Here is a 23,844-nt window from a genome sequence, read left to right as displayed (position 1 = left end):
CGTTGACGTAACCATAAGGGGAGCCGTCACAACTGTCCACTCTTAAACCAAAGATATAGGTTGGTCTTGCACAGCCAATCTAGTCAGGTACCACGTAGTGGTCTTGAGGCTATTATGAATGTGTAGCCGTGTAGTGTGGGGCAAAGTGGAGATATAAGATTCCCAGAGAGTGAAAAACCTGTCTACTTGTTTACCTCTATCAACAATAGCCTCCACCAAGTCCATCCTGAATATATGGTGTAGTTTACTCAAAAATAATGGTATCTGTGGTGGTGTACTATCTATCCACCCCTGTAGAATCGTTTTTTCCCCAGCCGCACTAAGGGCTATCAGTAGTTTTTTACATTATAATGGCATGCGGAGAGTGGGATCAATGATACCCAAAACTGCCCATTAGGGGGTAAAGGGCACATAGGTTATTAAATTAGCCTCCGCATATCTCCTAATGAGATGCCAAAAATATTGTACATTTGGGCATGCCCACAAACAGTGATATGTGTCAGCCTCACTCTGGTGGCATCTTGGGCAAGAGTGTGTTTCCGACGTTCCCATACGGTATCGTCATAACGGGGATAGATAAGTGTTATGATACACATTAAGAAATAATTCAGTGTACATGCTTGCTGGGAGGACCTTCCGGGAGAATAGTAGTGCTTTTTCCATTGTTGGTATGGTCAGTCCAGGAAAGTGGGCCAACCATTTGGACATGCCACCTGTCACAGTAGCATGGTCTAATATTGTCCTCAAAAAAGTATAATGTATGGATATGGCCTTGTGTCTCGGTACAGGGTGCATTAAGAGACTTGTTAGTTTATCTACTTTATTATATTCATTCTGACCACTTTTGCTGTCCTATCTCACTGCATCTATTCTACATTGTCTAGGGAAACCAAGCTCTAGAGGCACCGCACTTACCCACAATGAGACCGATCTCACAGTTTGGATCTTCATGGGCACAAGTCATCATTGTTCCAACTGTGTCATTTACTATGGCAACCACATCCAGGTCAAATTCCTTATGAGAGGGAATAAAATGAAGACAATTCAAAACAAACTGTTGGGGCAGCCAGAGTAATTGGCCCAGGCTTGCTCAGCATGCCAGGGTCTCTATGTATAAATAATCATAACAATTTATACTATGGTATCACGGGTTCGGTATGTATTACCGGCGGACGGGATGCCAGCTGTCCATATCCCAACAGCGGTATCCGGCCCACCAGAATACAGGCAGTGGGGCGAGTGCGAAGAGTCCCCTTGCGGGCTCGCTGCGCTGGCCACAGGATCTATTCCCACTCTATGGGTATCGTGGACACCCACGAGTGGGAATAGCCCCTGTGCGCCGGGATTCCGGCTGCCAGCAGTCGTTATATTGGTGTCGGCATCCTAAACCCCGGGATACCAACTGACAGCAAATTGACTGCTTCCCTATTAACACAGTATTACATGCTATATAATCATTTACTATCATACATTGCATTGTGTATTTTAGGCAGAACCCTAACACCCGCATTTAATGTAAGCATACTGCAATCAGTGGTCAGCAGCTGCAGGAAACTTCCTATGCACTGTGTACACACAAGTGTGTCACCAAACAAATGCTAATAGTTAATACAATTTCATCTCTTGCCTCGTGCTGTAAAGTACTCATCATTGTTTAACTATACTTATCATTTAAAGCAGGGGTGGGGAACCTCAGGCCCGCGGGCCGTATAAGGCCCGCAAAGCCACTTGATCCGGCCCTCCCAGGTTCACCTAACCAAGGGAGATGCCGGGCACCAGCTGAGATTTTGTAGTGGGTGCCCGTCTTCTTCCCCTCAGCAGCAGCCAGAGGTAGGAGCTCACTCCTGAGCTCCGGCTTCCGGCTCTGGCAGTGTGCATGTGTGCCTGTGCGGTGCTATGGGAGAGATGTCATGACGTCTCTCCCATAGTTCTGAGGAGCGGGCAGCCAGGCAGAGGGCAAGGGTTCGGAAACAGGAGCTGGGCTGGTGAGTATTGTTTTTTCTTTCTTTTAATGCGTGTGTGTAAGCGGCGCTACTAGGGATCATATCTAATGGGGGCATATCTACTGGGGGCAGGCTAATTTTTAAGTTGATAATATTTGTATGGCCCCCGAAGGATTTTATAAATATCCAAATGGCCCTTGGTAGAAAAAAGGTTCCCCACCCCTGATTTAAAGTATATAAATCTAACAAACAGTACAACCCTGCAAAGTAAGCTTTATCATTGGAAAATATATAGCAGTCATGAAAATTAAACAAAATAAAGCCATAAATTGTGCTCCGATTGCAGGATGTAGAATTGGTGTACTGATACAGACGTGATTGCTGTGTGCTGAATGTGTGGATGAGGCAGATGGCACACTAGTCATACACACCTCTCTTCTCTTGATGCCTTCTCTTAGTAGAGTAACCACATCTTCCCCCTCACAGTCTGTTGCTTTGAAGCCTTTGGTCCAGGTTAGCAGGATACCCTGTATATATATTTATATGCACATAGATTAGATTTTATCACATGCCACTGATAGAATACAGGAATGCAAGTCTAGTCACAATGGGGGTAACTCCAAGTTGATCGCAGCAGGAAATTTTTTAGCAGTTGGGCAAAACCATGTGCACTGCAGGGGGGGCAAATATAACATGTGCAGAAAGAGATAGATTTGGGTGTGGTGTGTTCAATCTGCAATCTAAATTGCAGTGTAAAATAAAGCAGCTAGTATTTACCCTGCACAGAAACAAAATAACCCACCCAAATCTAACTCTTTCTGCAAATGTTATATCTGCCCCCCCCCCCCCCCCCGCAGTGCACATGGTTTTGCCCAACTGCTAAAAAATTTCCTGCTGCGATCAACTTGGAATTACCCCCAATATTCCCTCGTTATAAGCGTACTTGTTGGTGATTAATATGCTTTCTTCAAATAGAACATATTTTTCTTAGGTTTTAAAATTAAGTTGTTTTTTTTTTTAAATACTTCAGGGTGTTTATATTGCCTTATACTGAATGCTGTGGTCCCTGACTATTTTCTGTTATTTTCTGTATGTCACATTGGTCATGGGTTATGTGTTGATTACGCTTCCATGTCAGAACCCAGAGTCCAATATAAGACCCATCACTCACAGCGTCCAAACTGGTCTGCTTGCAGGGGAAAGAGAAGGTGAACCCCAGGGGAAGTCGCGCTCCTTTAATCCCCATGTAATCGAGGAAATCAGAGATGCAATGGACAATGTGATCAAACAGCTGAAAAACAGGTCACGGTAATATTTGTCATTTCTGAACAAACTAAAACTACAAATAGTTACAAGTGACAGCATTTAATTAAACACATTTGTTAAACTGCCCCTAAGGCTTAACAACATTGGAGACATCTTATCTTATAATACTATTCTGAGATATCCTATCAATGGGTGTATTATGGTATGCCGGCGGCCGGGATCCCGGCAACCAGCATACCGGCGTCGGGAGCCCGACCGCCAGCATACCGACAGCGTGGCGAGCGCAAATGAGCCCCTTGCGGGCACGGTGGCGCGCTACGCTATTTATTCTCCCTCCAGAGGGGTCGTGGACCCCTACGAGGAAGAAAATCTGTCGGTATGCCGGCTGTCGGTATGCCGGCTGTCGGGATTCCGGCGCCGGTATACTGTGCGCCGGGATCACGACAGTCGGCAACCTGAAGACCACCCCTATCAATTTACTAGAAACCAGTGAAACATCAGTCATAGCCAGCAACATGGCTCCCTTGTGCCTCACTACTAGCAATGGTTTCTAATAAATTGCCTGCATTCTCAGGACACAAAATGGAATCCACTGGTAGTTCATGGGTGTAACTGACAAATGCTGGTCACATACATGGTTTACAAAATAAAAATAAAATGCATCTATGCAGATGTTTAGAAGAGATACTGAGATGGATTCTGAGTTGGGAGCAACACAAAAAAAGAGCAAGTAAGTTTGCATATTGGTAAAACCATGCTGCACTGCAGGTGGGGCAGATGTAACGTGCAGAGAGATGAAGCGTTGGAAGGGGCATGTCCAAACTGAAATGTACACTGTAGTGTAGGGATGCGGTTATGGTCCCAACCGCCGGTCACTATACTGATGATGGGATCCCGAAAAGTTAACAGTCCGCCGGTTGGCATGCCGACCAACAGGGACTATTCCCACTCATGGGTGTCCACAACACCCATACAGTGGGAACATAACCTGTGGTGAGCGCAGCAAGCCACCGAGCCCGTAACCCCCTCCGGACATCTAACTACCGGGATCCCGGCATCGGTATAGTGACCGGCGGTCACCCAAACCCAACCCATAGTGTAACAATAAAGCTGTTCAACATTTGTGAGCTACAGGCAAAAGCAGCCAGTATTTACCCAGCATGCAAAAACAATAAATATAATTACACCCGTTGCACGGCAGCATGGTTTGTTGATTTGTTCCCATCTCAGAATCAGCCCCTATATGTCAGCCAGTTTTTGAGGTAAAAATGTTATCACGTACAAATAATAACATCAGAAAATAACTAAAGAGTAATCATAAGCCTATACTGCCCCACATCTGCAAGTAAAAACCCCTATAATATGTGACATACAGTACCTCCTCCCCTGTACCCTGCATGACATCTGTTGGGATGGCATAGATTTTATTGTGCATTTCCACTGTTCTCCTTTTACCACTTCGAATCTTGACAAGTAAAACTCTGAAGTTTGTTCCTCCAAGGTCCAGAGCCAGAAAATCACCATTTTCTAGGGGGGGGGGATGCAAATCATATAAATCAGACAAAAAGAAGCCAAACACTGTACTGAAACTAAAGGAGAGTTAAGACCGAATGTGCAAGCAATAAACCTTTGATGTAAACTCCAGATGGGTAAATGCAGTGCCTCCTGGGGTTATTTACTGTAAATACAAATATGCACGGACACACAGCAGAGCTGCCACAGCTGCTAATTTCCACAGACAGTCCCGGGGTTTACAGATTTAAAGTCTGTAAACATGTTATGGTGGGGATTGTGGTACACCAATGTCCGCCGGAACTGCACTGCCCAGGATAAGCTTAGATGTAGCAGCTCAGCAGCAAAGTGTGCCTGAAACTGATTGTAAAATGTTGGCAAATACACCATTGCGACCAATCAGTAAGTTACTGTAACTAATCCCGTACAGGAAAGAGATGACAGTCTCACATGTTTGCAGATGACCATATAGGTAACCATAGGTTACCAAACTACAATTGTCATCATGACTAAAAAATATCTTTAACATGAAAGTATATACACTTCTGTGCAGTTCTACTAATAACATGAATGCAGAAAGCACCAACATTTCTGATGCATCTATATCAGGGATGGGGAATCTTTGGCCCTCCAGCTGTTGTTGAACTACACATACTGTTGCCTTATAGGTAATTGTCTGCACTTAGTATAATATTAGGGCAATGGATATTGTCTGAATCAAAATATAATTCATTATAAATAGGCGATGTTACCATAGTGGACAGTATACTGGATATATATAGTAAGGAATAGATATGAAATAAGTTTGAATGTATGAGGTAATGTTTAGCTGATTTAAGAGATTAGGTTTGTGTATGTGTTTATATATTTAACTGTATATTTGTGTTTTACAGCAAGATGGTAAAAAATAGTGTAGGAAACAGGTTTATTCTGCTCTAGTCATAAATAAGGCCAGAGAGGTTACAGTAAGATCAAGAGTCATTGTAGAGAAAAGGTATTAGGCCATAAATGATAATAGGTATGTGACAGAGCTCTGTTGGTCATTGGAATTCACAGGTGTGCTTACAGTAGATCAGAATCTACTGGTTTGTCTATTGTCCAGTGAAGGTTAAAAGCTAGGGAGTATAAATTAACTACTATGAAAAGAGATCACATCCATTGATAAAACATTGTGTAACCGACCCCAGGAAAACTTGTCAATACAACAGAACTTTGGATGAAAAGACATTCCAGATTTTACAATACTATACTTGCTTAAGGCAGTGTGGACACCACACTTTTATGACACCATGCCTCCGTGAACAGGACACGACAGCCCAGTTCAATGTTTGTTTTATTACACCTTGGAATCTGACAAACCTATAATTACCTATTCCATTGGAAACTATGAGAATATGATAGTTTGAATTGGTAAAATATGAGATAAAAGGACCAGACTTGTAGTTAGGAGTTAGAAGGAAGAGGGAGAGGGAGAAGAAGAAGGAGAAGGAAGGAAGTCAGTCAGGAGGAGAAGTCATGGAGAACATGCAGAAGGAATGATTCTTGGGATGGCAATCTTTAACTTGCAAGTATACATTTTATGTTAGCAATTGAAACTGTTTGTGAAACTTATGTCATGTTGTTTTATGTTATGTAACGAAGGAAGCATATATAATTATAATTAGTATATATATCACTACTGTGTATATCTTATTCTGTACGATTTGATCTGCCTGTAAATAAAGAATCATATAAAAAGAGCGGTAATATTCAAGCTTGAACTCTCTTTAAGGAATCTTAACTTAATAACTTCATAAGTCATATGTATAAGGACTGCATATATGTATCAGCCAATTAGTTTGTAAGCCTGACATAATATATTTGCAGATATATATGATAAATGCATATTAATTGAAATATATCCATATATTAAATACCATATATGATATATTAAATATTAATATTCATAAATATGATTCCATAAAGCAATATTGGCGACCACGAAGGGACTTGTTATTACTGAATCTGATTATCTGATCTATAATATTTATGAGGAGTAGCAGATGCTATAAGCTGGCTACCAAATCTGCAGAATCACGGTGGGGATGTATCTATGAAAATTTATTACCATTGTGTAATGTCAATTTTGTATTCTGTATAACCTAGGATAAATGTGTTAGTGCAATATACGTTATTTTAACTAACATAATATCTATTAGGAAGCAGCACCAAAGGCTATAAGCCTGCTGGCAAAATACAAGATCACAGTGGAATAGGTTACAAATGAGAATAAAGAATTTAAAGGCCTAGAATAGAAAATGTGCACAGTGGAAAAGAGTATTTCCAAATAAATGTATAAATGTACCAGGTATTAGAGTTTAACCTTAAGACACCGGTCAATCTTAAGGAGAGGATACCTTCAGTACTAAAAACAAAGAATATATAAATTTAGCATTGAAATGTTAAAAATGCAAAAGTTTTCTGTAGCATTTAGAAAAATGCGCAGAACTGCGGCTCTAGAAGCCAAACAGAAATGTAAAGAAGAATCAGGTTCACGTCTTCGTAAGGCGTGCCTGACCATTAATGCAAAAATGCATTCGTTATTTAAGTCCCTTAAACAGAAAAATAAACAGAAAAAGTTTGGGGCAGAAGCGAAAAGCCTGACAGTTTGTAATCAAATTGTCAAGATCTCTGATGAAGAGATAACATCCAGCAAGCAAGCTGAGATAGAAACACCAAACAGGAATAGTGTTGAGGTATGTGAAACTCTGTACACAGAGTCTACAGGAGTCAGAAATGACTTAATCAGTCAAGATCCTAAAATTAAGGAAAGTTACATGTTGCAGGACTGCATCAATGTGCAGCGCATGGAGTCTGCTATGGTCACACAGACCACCAGCAGAACAGCCTCTGTGGTAAAGGAAGAAAGTAGCAATGTGCCGGATGTGTCTATCATCAGACAGCACATTAATGTAAAGGAGGTAGCAGCAATAGGAGATGTCCCCTATACTGTGTCTAGTAAGGGGGAAGATCATTGTAACTCAGATTATGAGTATTCTGCTGAATACACTCTCAGAGTTCCCAATGTAAATGAAGAATTTGTTATGCCCTTAGGCAAAGGTGAATTGTCAGCAGATTTAAACACTGATAGCAGCAGTACAGTGCACACAGGGGTGGGGAAGTTCCCCATGGTGAAAACTCCCATGGCAACCAGAGTTGCAAACCTTGAAATGTATTCACCTGGAAACATGTTTAAAGGGAAAATCCATGAAATTAATTCAGGAATGCATGTTTACAAACAAAGTTCCCAAACTTATGTAACCCCCACAGAGCACTCAGAGACTTCTAGTGATGGTGCAAATGTTTGCATGCTCTCAGAGAGACCACATGCAGAGTGTCATTCTGCAAACCACACACCAATTAACAATGACAAAAAGGATCACCAGGATGAAAATGTTTTTATGCCCTGGTGCCATAACCATTTTATTACAGGTGTGGAAAGACAGAAAGCCCTGGGACCTGCAATACATATTTGGCAAAGTTTAACAAGTTTCTCTCCCCACAAAAGTAGGTTTTTTCAGAAGCTCCAAGATTCTTCCAAACTAAGGAGCCACACCAAGCAGCAAACGCTATGGTTAAAGACAGTCTGGGACCAGGCTGCATCACAAGGGAGTATGGTCACAAGTGAATACGGTAGTATCATTCCTTTACTTGTTAGATCCAATGAAGCCATTGTTTGCTTTGATGTTCAAACAGCCACAGTTTCCAAATTAAACCTGCATCATATCTGCAGCGACAATTGTGCTGTCATTGACACACAATGTGACAGGAAAGATTGGCACAGGCCAGAAACAATTGTTTGTTTGTTATTCAATCGTTAAAAGACACATTTGTAAATTCTGTACCTGATAACATGCAGCAGATAGGACAGAATGCATAGCAAGCTATGTTAAATCACTGTATAAATATCTGTGATAGTCATTGTATGTATTTTTGTTTGATTCATAGTAATCCTGGCAACCTGTATACAGAATGGTGCAAGACTCCAAAAAGACTCCAATTTACAAGGGAAAAGGTCTTCATTAACCCTTTCATCGCTGCTATCCAGCAAAATCTACATAGCATCCCTAAAGACTGATATATGGACAAATCCTCAAGGAGTTTTCTAGTTTCACAAGAAAGGGGAATGTTTTCATTAACCTTTTCATCACAAGTAATCATTACTTGTCTTTCAAACTACATGTACACTCCCAAAACAGTGTACAGCACATCTCATCACTGTGATTATACAGAACTGTCTCATCCCTTCATATACCTTAATCACATATATGTAAACATTTGTCTGATATATATATATATATTATGTAATTGTATTATATACCTTGTAAATATTTTATGTTTTTTTAATATTACACAGTAGATACTACCTATGCTTCCTTCGTAAAAGCTTCAAAAGTAATTAAATATCTAATACAGGATGGTATACCACGTTATAACAAATTGGGCCGAGATTATTAAGTGGGATGAATAATTCTCTTAATAAAGACTGTCACAAGTCTAAGATAATTATTTGTAGCATAACAGGGTCACTGTATATGCACATGGCTGCATATAAAATAATATTGGATGGAATTAGATATATTTAAAGCCATTCCTAAATGATATTTAATATCTGTTTGAAGCAAAATTATATTCATTTATTGTATTGATAGGATGTTACTATATACACATCAAAAGCATTTTAAATAATTATTAGTCAAAATATAGGTAGGATAGAAAACGCCTTTATATGGGTTAAACTGGTATAAGTTTATGTAAGATTGAGATGTATAAATAGGTACAAGGTAGAATAAGGAGATTTAAGACTGCATGGTAATTTATTCAGTGAGGAAATACAGAACAGAGTAGGTGTACTACTCACAGCCATTTGTGGTACTATTGCCCGAAGACAATTAAGACCTACTATTAACAAGCAAGGAAAGAAAGAAAGAAAGAAAAAAAAAAAAAGACTGTTTCATATATGCCTGTTCTATTCAAAATCACAACCTGTTTGTGCAAAAGCAATATGGACACTGGTCACAACTGCGGCATTGGATAAACGCAAAGGAAACAGAACTGCTAAAGACTGTATAAAGACTATTACTATTACTGAGGGTCGTCACAAGTACTGAATGTTCAAGACACAGCACTCGACGTACACAGCCCTCTGCCTCAAACAGCGAAATGGCAAGCAAAGGAGCAGCTGCTACGAAGAATTCTACTTCTAGTAATGGTGCAAATGTTGCAAACGCAAGGCCATAATGCAAACGCAAGGCATCTCCAATTGCAAGCAAACCACGCAGATGACAGTCTTATCCCAGTAAATTGCTACATACAAGAACAGCAAAAATGTCCAAACGTACTGATCCAGATACAGAAAAAAGGTCTACAATTGGGCTATGGTATTCCAAATGTCTGTAGAAATTAGTTTTCCTCATGAATACTGAATAAAAACCTCAGTTTTGTCTGCTTTAGTTAAAAAGTAGAATAAGGTTAGGTAAGCTAAGAATTTTTAGAGATTTTTAAAATCATAATGGTTATTATTATTACACTTATGGTATATATTATGGTTACAACGAAAGTTATGTTTGAAGGAATATTTTGAAATGTATTTGGAAGCAATTACGCTAGTTTAATGTGTGGCCAATCAAAAGAATTTCTCATGGCCACAAGGGGGCGACTGTTGCCTTATAGGTAATTGTCTGCACTTAGTATAATATTAGGGCAATGGATATTGTCTGAATCAAAATATAATTCATTATAAATAGGCGATGTTACCATAGTGGACAGTATACTGGATATATATAGTAAGGAATAGATATGAAATAAGTTTGAATGTATGAGGTAATGTTTAGCTGATTTAAGAGATTAGGTTTGTGTATGTGTTTATATATTTAACTGTATATTTGTGTTTTACAGCAAGATGGTAAAAAATAGTGTAGGAAACAGGTTTATTCTGCTCTAGTCATAAATAAGGCCAGAGAGGTTACAGTAAGATCAAGAGTCATTGTAGAGAAAAGGTATTAGGCCATAAATGATAATAGGTATGTGACAGAGCTCTGTTGGTCATTGGAATTCACAGGTGTGCTTACAGTAGATCAGAATCTACTGGTTTGTCTATTGTCCAGTGAAGGTTAAAAGCTAGGGAGTATAAATTAACTACTATGAAAAGAGATCACATCCATTGATAAAACATTGTGTAACCGACCCCAGGAAAACTTGTCAATACAACAGAACTTTGGATGAAAAGACATTCCAGATTTTACAATACTATACTTGCTTAAGGCAGTGTGGACACCACACTTTTATGACACCATGCCTCCGTGAACAGGACACGACAGCCCAGTTCAATGTTTGTTTTATTACACCTTGGAATCTGACAAACCTATAATTACCTATTCCATTGGAAACTATGAGAATATGATAGTTTGAATTGGTAAAATATGAGATAAAAGGACCAGACTTGTAGTTAGGAGTTAGAAGGAAGAGGGAGAGGGAGAAGAAGAAGGAGAAGGAAGGAAGTCAGTCAGGAGGAGAAGTCATGGAGAACATGCAGAAGGAATGATTCTTGGGATGGCAATCTTTAACTTGCAAGTATACATTTTATGTTAGCAATTGAAACTGTTTGTGAAACTTATGTCATGTTGTTTTATGTTATGTAACGAAGGAAGCATATATAATTATAATTAGTATATATATCACTACTGTGTATATCTTATTCTGTACGATTTGATCTGCCTGTAAATAAAGAATCATATAAAAAGAGCGGTAATATTCAAGCTTGAACTCTCTTTAAGGAATCTTAACTTAATAACTTCATAAGTCATATGTATAAGGACTGCATATATGTATCAGCCAATTAGTTTGTAAGCCTGACATAATATATTTGCAGATATATATGATAAATGCATATTAATTGAAATATATCCATATATTAAATACCATATATGATATATTAAATATTAATATTCATAAATATGATTCCATAAAGCAATAATACCAGCATGCCTTACTACAGTTTTGCTATTTGGCAATGCAAAAACTGTTGCAGGACATGCTGGGATGTGTAGTTCAACAACAGATGGAGGGCCAAAGGTTCCCCATCCCATATCTATATGATGCTTTCCCTGTGTATGCACTGAGAACTTTCAAATTATTGCTGCATTTTCCTGCCTAAGATCTCTGACAGACTTTGATCTGTATTATTACCTGTGCCATCTGGGGTGCTGCGGACAAAAGTTGGTAGCATTTTAACTTTTGCAATTTCATGAGTTTTCTTCCTCAGCCCGCTCTCCATCTCGATCCTCATCCTTCTCTTCACCTCCAACAGCTGCTCATGAGTGAGGCTGAACTCCTCCAGCGTCTCATCAATCTGTCTTCTCTGTTCAGCCAGACGGTATGCCACCGCTGTCACCATAGCGGCTCCCTTACCACTGCCGCTCTCTGACAGTAAGAACCTCACATCTGAGTCAGGGACCAGACGTCTCACTGTTTTATGTAACCGCCTGGAATACCTGCACAAAACCATCACAATAAACACATAAAATAGTACTTCAAAACATTCTGTATTCAATATCTGCAATACAGAATAATAAACAAACAAACAAAATGCCAAGGGACTGATGCAGGGTATGGCAGCACTGCATGCTGGGAAATAAATATGGATATTTGCATGTATGCATAACTACACGCACCCATGTAAGCCGCACTGCCCCTTTTCTCATTTACCAATTTAAGGAAGAGAAGCAATACAGGGCACGCAGCAGATTTTAGGGGGCCGGCAAGATATCTTAAATGCTGCAACCAAAACAAGTACATTATGTGACAAGGTTATATTATTTAAAATAAGTTTTGGGTGGATTATCATGTTTTTAGAAGAACTATCCGTTAAGGAATCAATGTTTACTTGAACTGTAAAATACAAGAAGCCACATACAAGGAGTTACATATAAGCTTTTATAACTAATGTTTCCGTTATTTTGGGTAAGGATACAAACAATCCACAAATGATAAAAAGATGTGAAGTTGAAGGATATTCATATGACTTACTGTGGGTGCATCTTGTAAAGTGACCCATCGATGCCTACTGTGGTACGCAACCTGGGAACCCCCTTATTGTCTCGCAGACGTGAGAGGATGCCGCCCAGCGTAGCAGCTATCAGGTTGGCGGAACGGAAGGACACAATTGTACACACATGTTGTACAGCAATGCAGTCTTCATGGGACGGTTCTACCCCCAACCTGGTCAGTATATCCTTGGCTTTGCTTAAGCCTTCTTTACTCCTAGGAACAGCAGTAAGTAATCATTTTGTTCATCCAACACAGACAGCAAATACAAACAAATGTAATACTGTAGCTGTATTCTCTTTGTAAAACATATTCTGCAACTATCTGTAAGCCACCTAATCTTCTGAATAAATACATTCTTTATCCATTAGTACAGCGTTTCCCAACTCAGGGCCTCGGGGACCCGTAACAGTGCATATTTTACAGATCATGATCAGTAATGACTATACCTGTGCAGCAACTATGAGATCTGGAAAACATGCACTATTAGGGTCCCTGAGGACTGGAGATGGGATCACTGCATTATCTGTAATAATCTTTTGTTACAGAATGAAAATATATTTTACAGCAGAACATAATGGAGACAAGAACACATATTTTGAGCCAATCCTGCAACTGGTTAATCCGAATTTCGTTTGGTTAGATATTACTAGAGAGAAATACAGTATCACCATATATTGTGGAGAGAACACTGAAGGCCATCTGCGAATCAAACAGCAAACACTCTGCATATCATTTTGTGAGCTAAATAATCTATTGAAGTAGAGAGGGCACATTATCTGGTGCATTTCATACTGTGCACAGCCAATCAATACACAAAAGGACTTGAATATTGTGACAGCGCAGAGCTGGAAGAGAATCTGCGCCTGACACAGCATTTAAAAATTGATCTTTAGTAAATTTACACAACTGACTGAGACAAAATAGTTTCCATACATAATACAATGGGGTAAATTTACTAAGATGGGAGTTCTATTTAAGATGGGATGTTGCCCATAGCAACCAATCAGATTCTACTTCTCATTTATCTAGCACCTTCTAGAAGATAATACGTGAAATTTGATTAGTTGATATGGGCAACATCCCATCTTAAATAGAACTCCCATCTTCGTAAATTTACCCCAATGTGTATTAAAATGCATCATATAAAAACAGGCACTGTTGTAACTACAGAGGTGCCAATCATACTATTTACCCTGCTCTGCACAGCACAAGGTGATTAAGAAGAGCCCCAACCTCTTCCACAGGATACCAGCTCTGAACAGAGCTGCCTGCAGCTGGTTTTCACTGTAGCAAGGGGACTCCACACTTGTGGTCTCTCTATTACAGTAAACATATTACTGGCGCTGGATATATTTTAGGGGAAATATTAGAAGCTTTTAATGTTTACTTTGGTTTTATTACACAGCAATATAAAAAGAGGATTTATGTCTTACCTTGTTAAATCCTTTCCTTTGAGTCCATAGGGGGCACTGGACCAAAGGCTTAACGCTGGGTATAGGCTGGCTGTGAGCTGACAGGCACCAATAGGGTTACTTTTAAGAACCCAGCAGGCCTTGCCCCCTTATACCCTGCCGATAGGCCCGCCAGTTTATTATAGCAAGCCATAAGCAGGAGCAGCAGAAAGAGGAAGGAAGAACACCTCACACAGAAGGACACTGCGAAGAAGGAGGATAGCACACAACCTACACCAGAAACCAATCCTGCAGGACAGGTGCGACAGGGAGGGCGTCCAGAGGCCCTATGGACTCAAAGAAAAGGATTTAACAAGGTAGGACAAAAATCCTCTTTTCTTTTTCGTCCACTAGGGGGCTCCGGACCAAAGGCTTAATGCTGGGACGTCCGAAAGCTGTACAAACCCGGGCGGGAAAGCTCCTGGACTGCATTCAGGACCCTTCGCCCCAAGGTTGCGTCTTCTGACGCAAAAGGAGTCGAACACATAAAATTGGGTGAACGTGGCAGCCTTACATAGCTGTTCAGCGGAGGCCCCATGCGAAGATGCCCAGGAGGCTCCTATAGCCCTTGTGGAATGAGCCTTGACCCCTGAAGGGTCGGAAGTTTCGCCATGGAATAGACATGGTGTATAGTCAACCGCAGCCATCTGGCTAAGGTTTGTTTGGATGCTGGATAACCTCTTCTGCGAGCATCCAACAAGACAAACAGGGAGTCCGAACGTCTGAGATCCCTGGTCTGGAGAAGCCGCTGATAATGCTGGTACCACAATTTCCTGAGGAAGGTGAATTTTGGAAACCACTTTAGGCAGGAACCCTGCCCGAGTATGAAGAACTGCTCTATCTGAGTGAAACACCAGAAAAGGTGACCACCAGGATAAAGCACTGAGATCTGATACTCTGCGAGCTGAAGATACAGCCAATAGAAACAAGGTCTTCCAAGTGATCCACTTAAGGTCCGTCGTTTTCATAGGTTCAAAAGGAGGCTTCTGTAGAGCCTTAAGGACCAGTGACAGATCCTGAGGGGCCACTGGAGCCACAAACGGTGGTTGAACGATTAGAACACCTTGGAGGAATGTCTTGACATCCGGCATCAGTGCCAGTTGTTTCTGGAACAGCACTGACAATGCTGACACCTGAACGGTTAGTGACAATAACCTGAGGCCTAAGTCCAGGCCTAATTAAAGAAACAACAACAAGCAAGTCAGTCTGTTAGAGCGCGGATTGACACCACGACTGGCACACCAGGAGAAGTATGTTCTCCAAACCCTGTGGTAGATCCTAGCCGATGAAGGTTTCCTGGCATTAAGCATAGTCGTTCTTGATGACCCGTCTGGAAAATCCTTTAGTCTTTAGGACGGATGTCTCAACAGCCAGGCCGTCAAAGCAAGGCGTTGAGGATCTGGGTTTACACAGGGACCTTGAGACAGAAGGTCCGAGCGTAGAGGGAGGCGCCACAGTTTGTCTATAGACAGACTTAGTAGGTCCGCCTACTATGGGCGAAGTGGCTAGTCCGGAACTACCAGCATCATCTCGCCTCCTTCTTGTTTGAATTTCCTGATTAGTCTGAGAATCATGGAGATTGGTGGAAAGACGTATATCAGGTGAAACGACCAATGAGCCATGCGGGCGTCCACTAGAAATGCCTTTGGATCTCTTGTCCGAGAGCCAAACTTGCTTATTTGGTTGTTGTGTCGGGATTCCATGAGGTCTACATCCGGCATCCCCCACTTGGACACCAATTGTTCGAACACCTCTGGGTGTAGCATCCACTCCCCTGAGTGCAAGTCCTGTCGACTTAGGAAATCCACTTCCCAGTTGAGCACTCCTGAAATGAAGATTGCTGACAGGACTGGAAGGTTTTGTTCTGCCCATTGGAATATCTTTGACACCTCTCGCATGGCTCTCCGACTGAGATTGCCCCCTTGTCGATTGATGTAAGCTACCGCTGTCACATTGTCCGACTGAACTTAAACTGGGCGACCCCTGAGCAGAGGTTGTGCTGAGCATAGTGTGTTGAAGATTGCCCTCAATTCCAGTACATTGATGGGGAGTGAGCTTTCGTGAGGAGTCCAGCGACCCTGGAACGTGTGGAACTCCAATACCGCTCCCCAGCCTTGAAGACTGGCATCTGTGGTGACAACTGTCCAGTGCTGAATCCAAAGGGGTGACCCTTGTCTAGGTTGTCCTGTATGAGCAACCATGTTCAGGACAGTTGAACCTCCGGAGAGAGTGTTTTGGTCTGTGATCGGATGTGGAGATGAGAACCGTTCCACTTACGAAGAACTTCCAATTGTAGAGGACAAGAATGGAACTGCGCGTACTCCACCATATTGAATGCTGCCACCATCGAGTCCAGTACTCTCATGCAAGCATGGACTGAAACCGTGCGCTGATGGAGGAGCGTCCGAGTTCTGGATTGAATGACTGAGTTTTTCCAGTGGCAAAATATCCGCCGTTCTGTGGAATTCAGGAGCGCCCCTAAGTGAAGGAGTGTCTGAAAAGGCGTCAACAATGATTTTTTCCAATAGATCTTTCAGTCATGAGATTGTAACATCTCTATTGTTGACTGACTGTGAAGCATAAGCGTCTGCTGCGATTGTCCTAGGAGTAGGAGATCATCCAGGTAGAGCAAGATTCGGATTCTGCTGCGTCTGAGACGTGCTGCCATGACTTTCGTGAAGACTCTTGGAGCCGTGGATAGACTAAATGGTAAGGCTCTGAATTGGAAATGACTGCAAACCTGAGAAACTTTTGATGACTTGGACGAATTGGGATATGCAAAAATGCATCCTGTATGTCCAGGGATGCCATATAGTCTCCCAGTTCCAGCGCCAGGATGATCATTCTGAGGGATTCCATGCGGAACTTGGGGACTCGCAGGTGTAGGTTTAACTTCTTGAGGTAGGATCCGTCCGGTTTCTGGACCAGAAAGAGACGTGTAAAATAGAGATGAGCGCCGGAAATTTTTCGGGTTTTGTGTTTTGGTTTTGGGTTCGGTTCCGCGGCCGTGTTTTGGGTTCGACCGCGTTTTGGCAAAACCTCACCGAATTTTTTTTGTCGGATTCGGGTGTGTTTTGGATTCGGGTGTTTTTTTCAAAAAACCCTAAAAAACAGCTTAAATCATAGAATTTGGGGGTCATTTTGATCCAAAAGTATTATTAACCTCAAAAACCATAATTTACACTCATTTTCAGTCTATTCTGAATACCTCACACCTCACAATATTATTTTTAGTCCTAAAATTTGCACCGAGGTCGCTGTGTGAGTAAGATAAGCGACCCTAGTGGCCGACACAAACACCGGGCCCATCTAGGAGTGGCACTGCAGTGTCACGCAGGATGTCCCTTCCAAAAAACCCTCCCCAAACAGCACATGATGCAAAGAAAAAAAGAGGCGCAATGAGGTAGCCGACTGTGTGAGTAAGATAAGCGACCCTAGTGGCCGACACAAACACCGGGCCCATCTAGGAGTGGCACTGCAGTGTCACGCAGGATGGCCCTTCCAAAAGACCCTCCCCAAACAGCACATGACGCAAAGAAAAAAAGAGGCGCAATGAGGTAGCTGACTGTGTGAGTAAGATAAGCGACCCTAGTGGCCGACACAAACACCGGGCCCATCTAGGAGTGGCACTGCAGTGTCACGCAGGATGTCCCTTCCAAAAAACCCTCCCCAAACAGCACATGACGCAAAGAAAAAAAGAGGCGCAATGAGGTAGCTGACTGTGTGAGTAAGATAAGCGACCCTAGTGGCCGACACAAACACCGGGCCCATCTAGGAGTGGCACTGCAGTGTCACGCAGGATGTCCCTTCCAAAAAACCCTCCCCAAACAGCACATGACGCAAAGAAAAAAAGAGGCGCAATGAGGTAGCTGACTGTGTGAGTAAGATAAGCGACCCTAGTGGCCGACACAAACACCGGGCCCATCTAGGAGTGGCACTGCAGTGTCACCCAGGATGTCCCTTCCAAAAAACCCTCCCCAAACAGCACATGACGCAAAGAAAAAAAGAGGCGCAATGAGGTAGCTGACTGTGTGAGTAAGATAAGCGACCCTAGTGGCCGACACAAACACCGGGCCCATCTAGGAGTGGCACTGCAGTGTCACGCAGGATGGCCCTTCCAAAAAACCCTCCCCAAACAGCACATGACGCAAAGAAAAAAAGAGGCGCAATGAGGTAGCTGACTGTGTGAGTAAGATAAGCGACCCTAGTGGCCGACACAAACACCGGGCCCATCTAGGAGTGGCACTGCAGTGTCACGCAGGATGTCCCTTCCAAAAAACCCTCCCCAAACAGCACATGACGCAAAGAAAAAAAGAGGCGCAATGAGGTAGCTGACTGTGTGAGTAAGATAAGCGACCCTAGTGGCCGACACAAACACCGGGCCCATCTAGGAGTGGCACTGCAGTGTCACGCAGGATGGCCCTTTCAAAAAACCCTCCCCAAACAGCACATGACGCAAAGAAAAAAAGAGGCGCAATGAGGTAGCTGACTGTGTGAGTAAGATAAGCGACCCTAGTGGCCGACACAAACACCGGGCCCATCTAGGAGTGGCACTGCAGTGTCACGCAGGATGGCCCTTCCAAAAAACCCTCCCCAAACAGCACATGACGCAAAGAAAAATAAAAGAAAAAAGAGGTGCAAGATGGAATTGTCCTTGGGCCAACCCACCCACCCTTATGTTGTATAAACAGGACATGCACACTTTAACCAACCCATCATTTCAGTGACAGGGTCTGCCACACGACTGTGACTGATATGACGGGTTGGTTTGGACCCCCCCCAAAAAAGAAGCAATTAATCTCTCCTTGCACAAACTGGCTCTACAGAGGCAAGATGTCCACCTCATCATCATCCTCCGATATATCACCGTGTACATCCCCCTCCTCACAGATTATCAATTCGTCCCCACTGGAATCCACCATCTCAGCTCCCTGTGTACTTTGTGGAGGCAATTGCTGCTGGTCAATGTCTCCGCGGAGGAATTGATTATAATTCATTTTAATGAACATCATCTTCTCCACATTTTCTGGATGTAACCTCGTACGCCGATTGCTGACAAGGTGAGCGGCGGCACTAAACACTCTTTCGGAGTACACACTTGTGGGAGGGCAACTTAGGTAGAATAAAGCCAGTTTGTGCAAGGGCCTCCAAATTGCCTCTTTTTCCTGCCAGTATAAGTACGGACTGTGTGACGTGCCTACTTGGATGCGGTCACTCATATAATCCTCCACCATTCTTTCAATGTTGAGAGAATCATATGCAGTGACAGTAGACGACATGTCCGTAATCGTTGTCAGGTCCTTCAGTCCGGACCAGATGTCAGCATCAGCAGTCGCTCCAGACTGCCCTGCATCACCGCCAGCGGGTGGGCTCGGAATTCTGAGCCTTTTCCTCGCACCCCCAGTTGCGGGAGAATGTGAAGGAGGAGATGTTGACAGGTCGCGTTCCGCTTGACTTGACAATTTTCTCACCAGCAGGTCTTTCAACACCAGCAGACTTGTGTCTGCCGGAAAGAGAGATCCAAGGTAGGCTTTAAATCTAGAATCGAGCATGGTGGCCAAAATGTAGTGCTCTGATTTCAACAGATTGACCACCCGTGAATCCTTGTTAAGCGAATTAAGGGCTCCATCCACAAGTCCCACATGCCTAGCGGAATCGCTCCGTGTTAGCTCCTCCTTCAATGTCTCCAGCTTCTTCTGCAAAAGCCTGATGAGGGGAATGACCTGACTCAGGCTGGCAGTGTCTGAACTGACTTCACGTGTGGCAAGTTCAAAGGGCATCAGAACCTTGCACAACGTTGAAATCATTCTCCACTGCGCTTGAGACAGGTGCATTCCACCTCCTATATCGTGCTCAATTGTATAGGCTTGAATGGCCTTTTGCTGCTCCTCCAACCTCTGAAGCATATAGAGGGTTGAATTCCACCTCGTTACCACTTCTTGCTTCAGATGATGGCAGGGCAGGTTCAGTAGTTTTTGGTGGTGCTCCAGTCTTCTGTACGTGGTGCCTGTACGCCGAAAGTGTCCCGCAATTCTTCTGGCCACCGACAGCATCTCTTGCACGCCCCTGTCGTTTTTTAAAAAATTCTGCACCACCAAATTCAAGGTATGTGCAAAACATGGGACGTGCTGGAATTTGCCCATATTTAATGCACACACAATATTGCTGGCGTTGTCCGATGCCACAAATCCACAGGAGAGTCCAATTGGGGTAAGCCATTCCGCGATGATCTTCCTCAGTTGCCGTAAGAGGTTTTCAGCTGTGTGCGTATTCTGGAAACCGGTGATACAAAGCGTAGCCTGCCTAGGAAAGAGTTGGCGTTTGCGAGATGCTGCTACTGGTGCCGCCGCTGCTGTTCTTGCGGCGGGAGTCCATACATCTACCCAGTGGGCTGTCACAGTCATATAGTCCTGACCCTGCCCTGCTCCACTTGTCCACATGTCCGTGGTTAAGTGGACATTGGGTACAGCTGCATTTTTTAGGACACTGGTGATTCTTTTTCTGAGGTCTGTGTACATTTTCGGTATCGCCTGCCTAGAGAAATGGAACCTAGATGGTATTTGGTACCGGGGACACAGTACCTCCAACAAGTCTCTAGTTGGCTCTGCAGTAATGATGGATACCGGAACAACGTTTCTCACCACCCAGGATGCCAAGGCCTCAGTTATCCGCTTTGCTGTAGGATGACTGCTGTGATATTTCATCTTCCTCGCAAAGGACTGTTGGACAGTCAATTGCTTGGTGGAAGTAGTAAAAGTGGTCTTACGACTTCCCCTCTGGGATGACCATCGACTCCCAGCAGCAACAACAGCAGCGCCAGCAGCAGTAGGCGTTACACGCAAGGATGCATCGGAGGAATCCCAGGCAGGAGAGGAATCGTCAGAATTGCCAGTGACATGGCCTGCAGGACTATTGGCATTCCTGGGGAAGGAGGAAATTGACACTGAGGGAGTTGGTGGGGTGGTTTGCGTGAGCTTGGTTACAAGAGGAAGGGATTTACTGGTCAGTGGACTGCTTCCGCTGTCACCCAAAGTTTTTGAACTTGTCACTGACTTATTATGAATGCGCTGCAGGTGACGTATAAGGGAGGATGTTCCGAGGTGGTTAACGTCCTTACCCCTACTTATTACAGCTTGACAAAGGGAACACACGGCTTGACACCTGTTGTCCGCATTTCTGTTGAAATAGTTCCACACCGAAGAGCTGATTTTTTTGGTATTTTCACCAGGCATGTCAACGGCCATATTCCTCCCACGGACAACAGGTGTCTCCCCGGGTGCCTGACTTAAACAAACCACCTCACCATCAGAATCCTCCTGGTCAATTTCCTCCCCAGCGCCAGCAACACCCATATCCTCCTCATCCTGGTGTACTTCAACACTGACATCTTCAATCTGACTATCAGGAACTGGACTGCGGGTGCTCCTTCCAGCACTTGCAGGGGGCGTGCAAATGGTGGAAGGCGCATGCTCTTCACGTCCAGTGTTGGGAAGGTCAGGCATCGCAACCGACACAATTGGACTCTCCTTGTGGATTTGGGATTTCGAAGAACGCACAGTTCTTTGCGGTGCTACTGCTTTTGCCAGCTTGAGTCTTTTCATTTTTCTAGCGAGAGGCTGAGTGCCTCCATCCTCATGTGAAGCTGAACCACTAGCCATGAACATAGGCCAGGGCCTCAGCCGTTCCTTGCCACTCCGTGTGGTAAATGGCATATTGGCAAGTTTACGCTTCTCCTCCGACAATTTTATTTTAGGTTTTGGAGTCCTTTTTTTACTGATATTTGGTGTTTTGGATTTGACATGCTCTGTACTATGACATTGGGCATCGGCCTTGGCAGACGACGTTGCTGGCATTTCATCGTCTCGGCCATGACTAGTGGCAGCAGCTTCAGCACGAGGTGGAAGTGGATCTTGATCTTTCCCTAATTTTGGAACCTCAACATTTTTGTTCTCCATATTTTAATAGGCACAACTAAAAGGCACCTCAGGTAAACAATGGAGATGGATGGATACTAGTATACAATTATGGATGGACTGCCGAGTGCCGACACAGAGGTAGCTACAGCCGTGGACTATTGTACTGTACTGTGTCTGCTGCTAATATAGACTGGATGATAATGAGATGTAGTATGTATGTATAAAGAAGAAAGAAAAAAAAACCACGGGTAGGTGGTATACAATTATGGACGGACTGCCGAGTGCCGACACAGAGGTAGCTACAGCCGTGGACTACCGTACTGTGTCTGCTGCTAATATAGACTGGTTGATAATGAGATGTAGTATGTATGTATAAAGAAGAAAGAAAAAAAAACCACGGGTAGGTGGTATACAATTATGGATGGACTGCCGAGTGCCGACACAGAGGTAGCTACAGCCGTGGACTACCGTACTGTGTCTGCTGCTAATATAGACTGGTTGATAAAGAGATGTAGTATGTATGTATAAAGAAGAAAGAAAAAAAAACCACGGGTAGGTGGTATACAATTATGGACGGACTGCCGAGTGCCAAAACAGAGGTAGCTACAGCCGTGGACTACCGTACTGTGTCTGCTGCTAATATAGACTGGTTGATAAAGAGATGTAGTATGTATGTATAAAGAAGAAAGAAAAAAAAACCACGGGTAGGTGGTATACAATTATGGACGGACTGCCGAGTGCCGACACAGAGGTAGCTACAGCCGTGGACTACCGTACTGTACTGTGTCTGCTGCTAATATAGACTGGATGATAATGAGATGTAGTATGTATGTATAAAGAAGAAAAAAAAAAAAAACCACGGGTAGGTGGTATACAATTATGGATGGACTGCCGAGTGCCGACACAGAGGTAGCTACAGCCGTGGACTACCGTACTGTGTCTGCTGCTAATATAGACTGGTTGATAAAGAGATGTAGTATGTACGTATAAAGAAGAAAGAAAAAAAAACCACGGGTAGGTGGTATACAATTATGGATGGACTGCCGAGTGCCGACACAGAGGTAGCTACAGCCGTGGACTACCGTACTGTGTCTGCTGCTAATATAGACTGGTTGATAAAGAGATGTAGTATGTATGTATAAAGAAGAAAGAAAAAAAAACCACGGGTAGGTGGTATACAATTATGGATGGACTGCCGAGTGCCGACACAGAGGTAGCTACAGCCGTGGACTACCGTACTGTACTGTGTCTGCTGCTAATATAGACTGGATGATAATGAGATGTAGTATGTATAAAGAAGAAAGAAAAAAAAAACACGGGTAGGTGGTATACAATTATGGATGGACTGCCGAGTGCCGACACAGAGGTAGCTACAGCCGTGGACTACCGTACTGTGTCTGCTGCTAATATAGACTGGTTGATAATGAGATGTAGTATGTATAAAGAAGAAAGAAAAAAAAAACCACGGGTAGGTGGTATACAATTATGGACGGACTGCCGAGTGCCGACACAGAGGTAGCTACAGCCGTGGACTACCGTACTGTACTGTGTCTGCTGCTAATATAGACTGGATGATAATGAGATGTAGTATGTATAAAGAAGAAAGAAAAAAAAAAACACGGGTAGGTGGTATACAATTATGGATGGACTGCCGAGTGCCGACACAGA

General features: G+C 43.1%; 1 protein-coding gene across 1 annotated transcript in view; it reads right to left on the bottom strand.

The window, feature by feature from the left end:
• Nucleotides 1–23,844, bottom strand: part of LOC135056431 (hexokinase-1) — a 139,181-nt gene that overhangs the window by 21,566 nt on the left and 93,771 nt on the right. Inside the window, exons 9-14 of the mRNA XM_063961577.1 lie at nucleotides 12,789–13,022; nucleotides 11,949–12,253; nucleotides 4,588–4,736; nucleotides 3,115–3,234; nucleotides 2,375–2,470; nucleotides 916–1,015 (exon numbers count right to left, since the gene is read on the bottom strand). Coding sequence (XP_063817647.1) covers nucleotides 916–1,015; nucleotides 2,375–2,470; nucleotides 3,115–3,234; nucleotides 4,588–4,736; nucleotides 11,949–12,253; nucleotides 12,789–13,022 — 1,004 coding nt within the window. The remainder of the gene's footprint in view (nucleotides 1–915; nucleotides 1,016–2,374; nucleotides 2,471–3,114; nucleotides 3,235–4,587; nucleotides 4,737–11,948; nucleotides 12,254–12,788; nucleotides 13,023–23,844) is intronic.

Source organism: Pseudophryne corroboree, chromosome 3, assembly GCF_028390025.1.
Source record: "Pseudophryne corroboree isolate aPseCor3 chromosome 3, aPseCor3.hap2, whole genome shotgun sequence".
Lineage (NCBI taxonomy): Eukaryota > Metazoa > Chordata > Amphibia > Anura > Myobatrachidae > Pseudophryne > Pseudophryne corroboree.
This window is presented reverse-complemented; position numbering and strand designations above follow the sequence as displayed.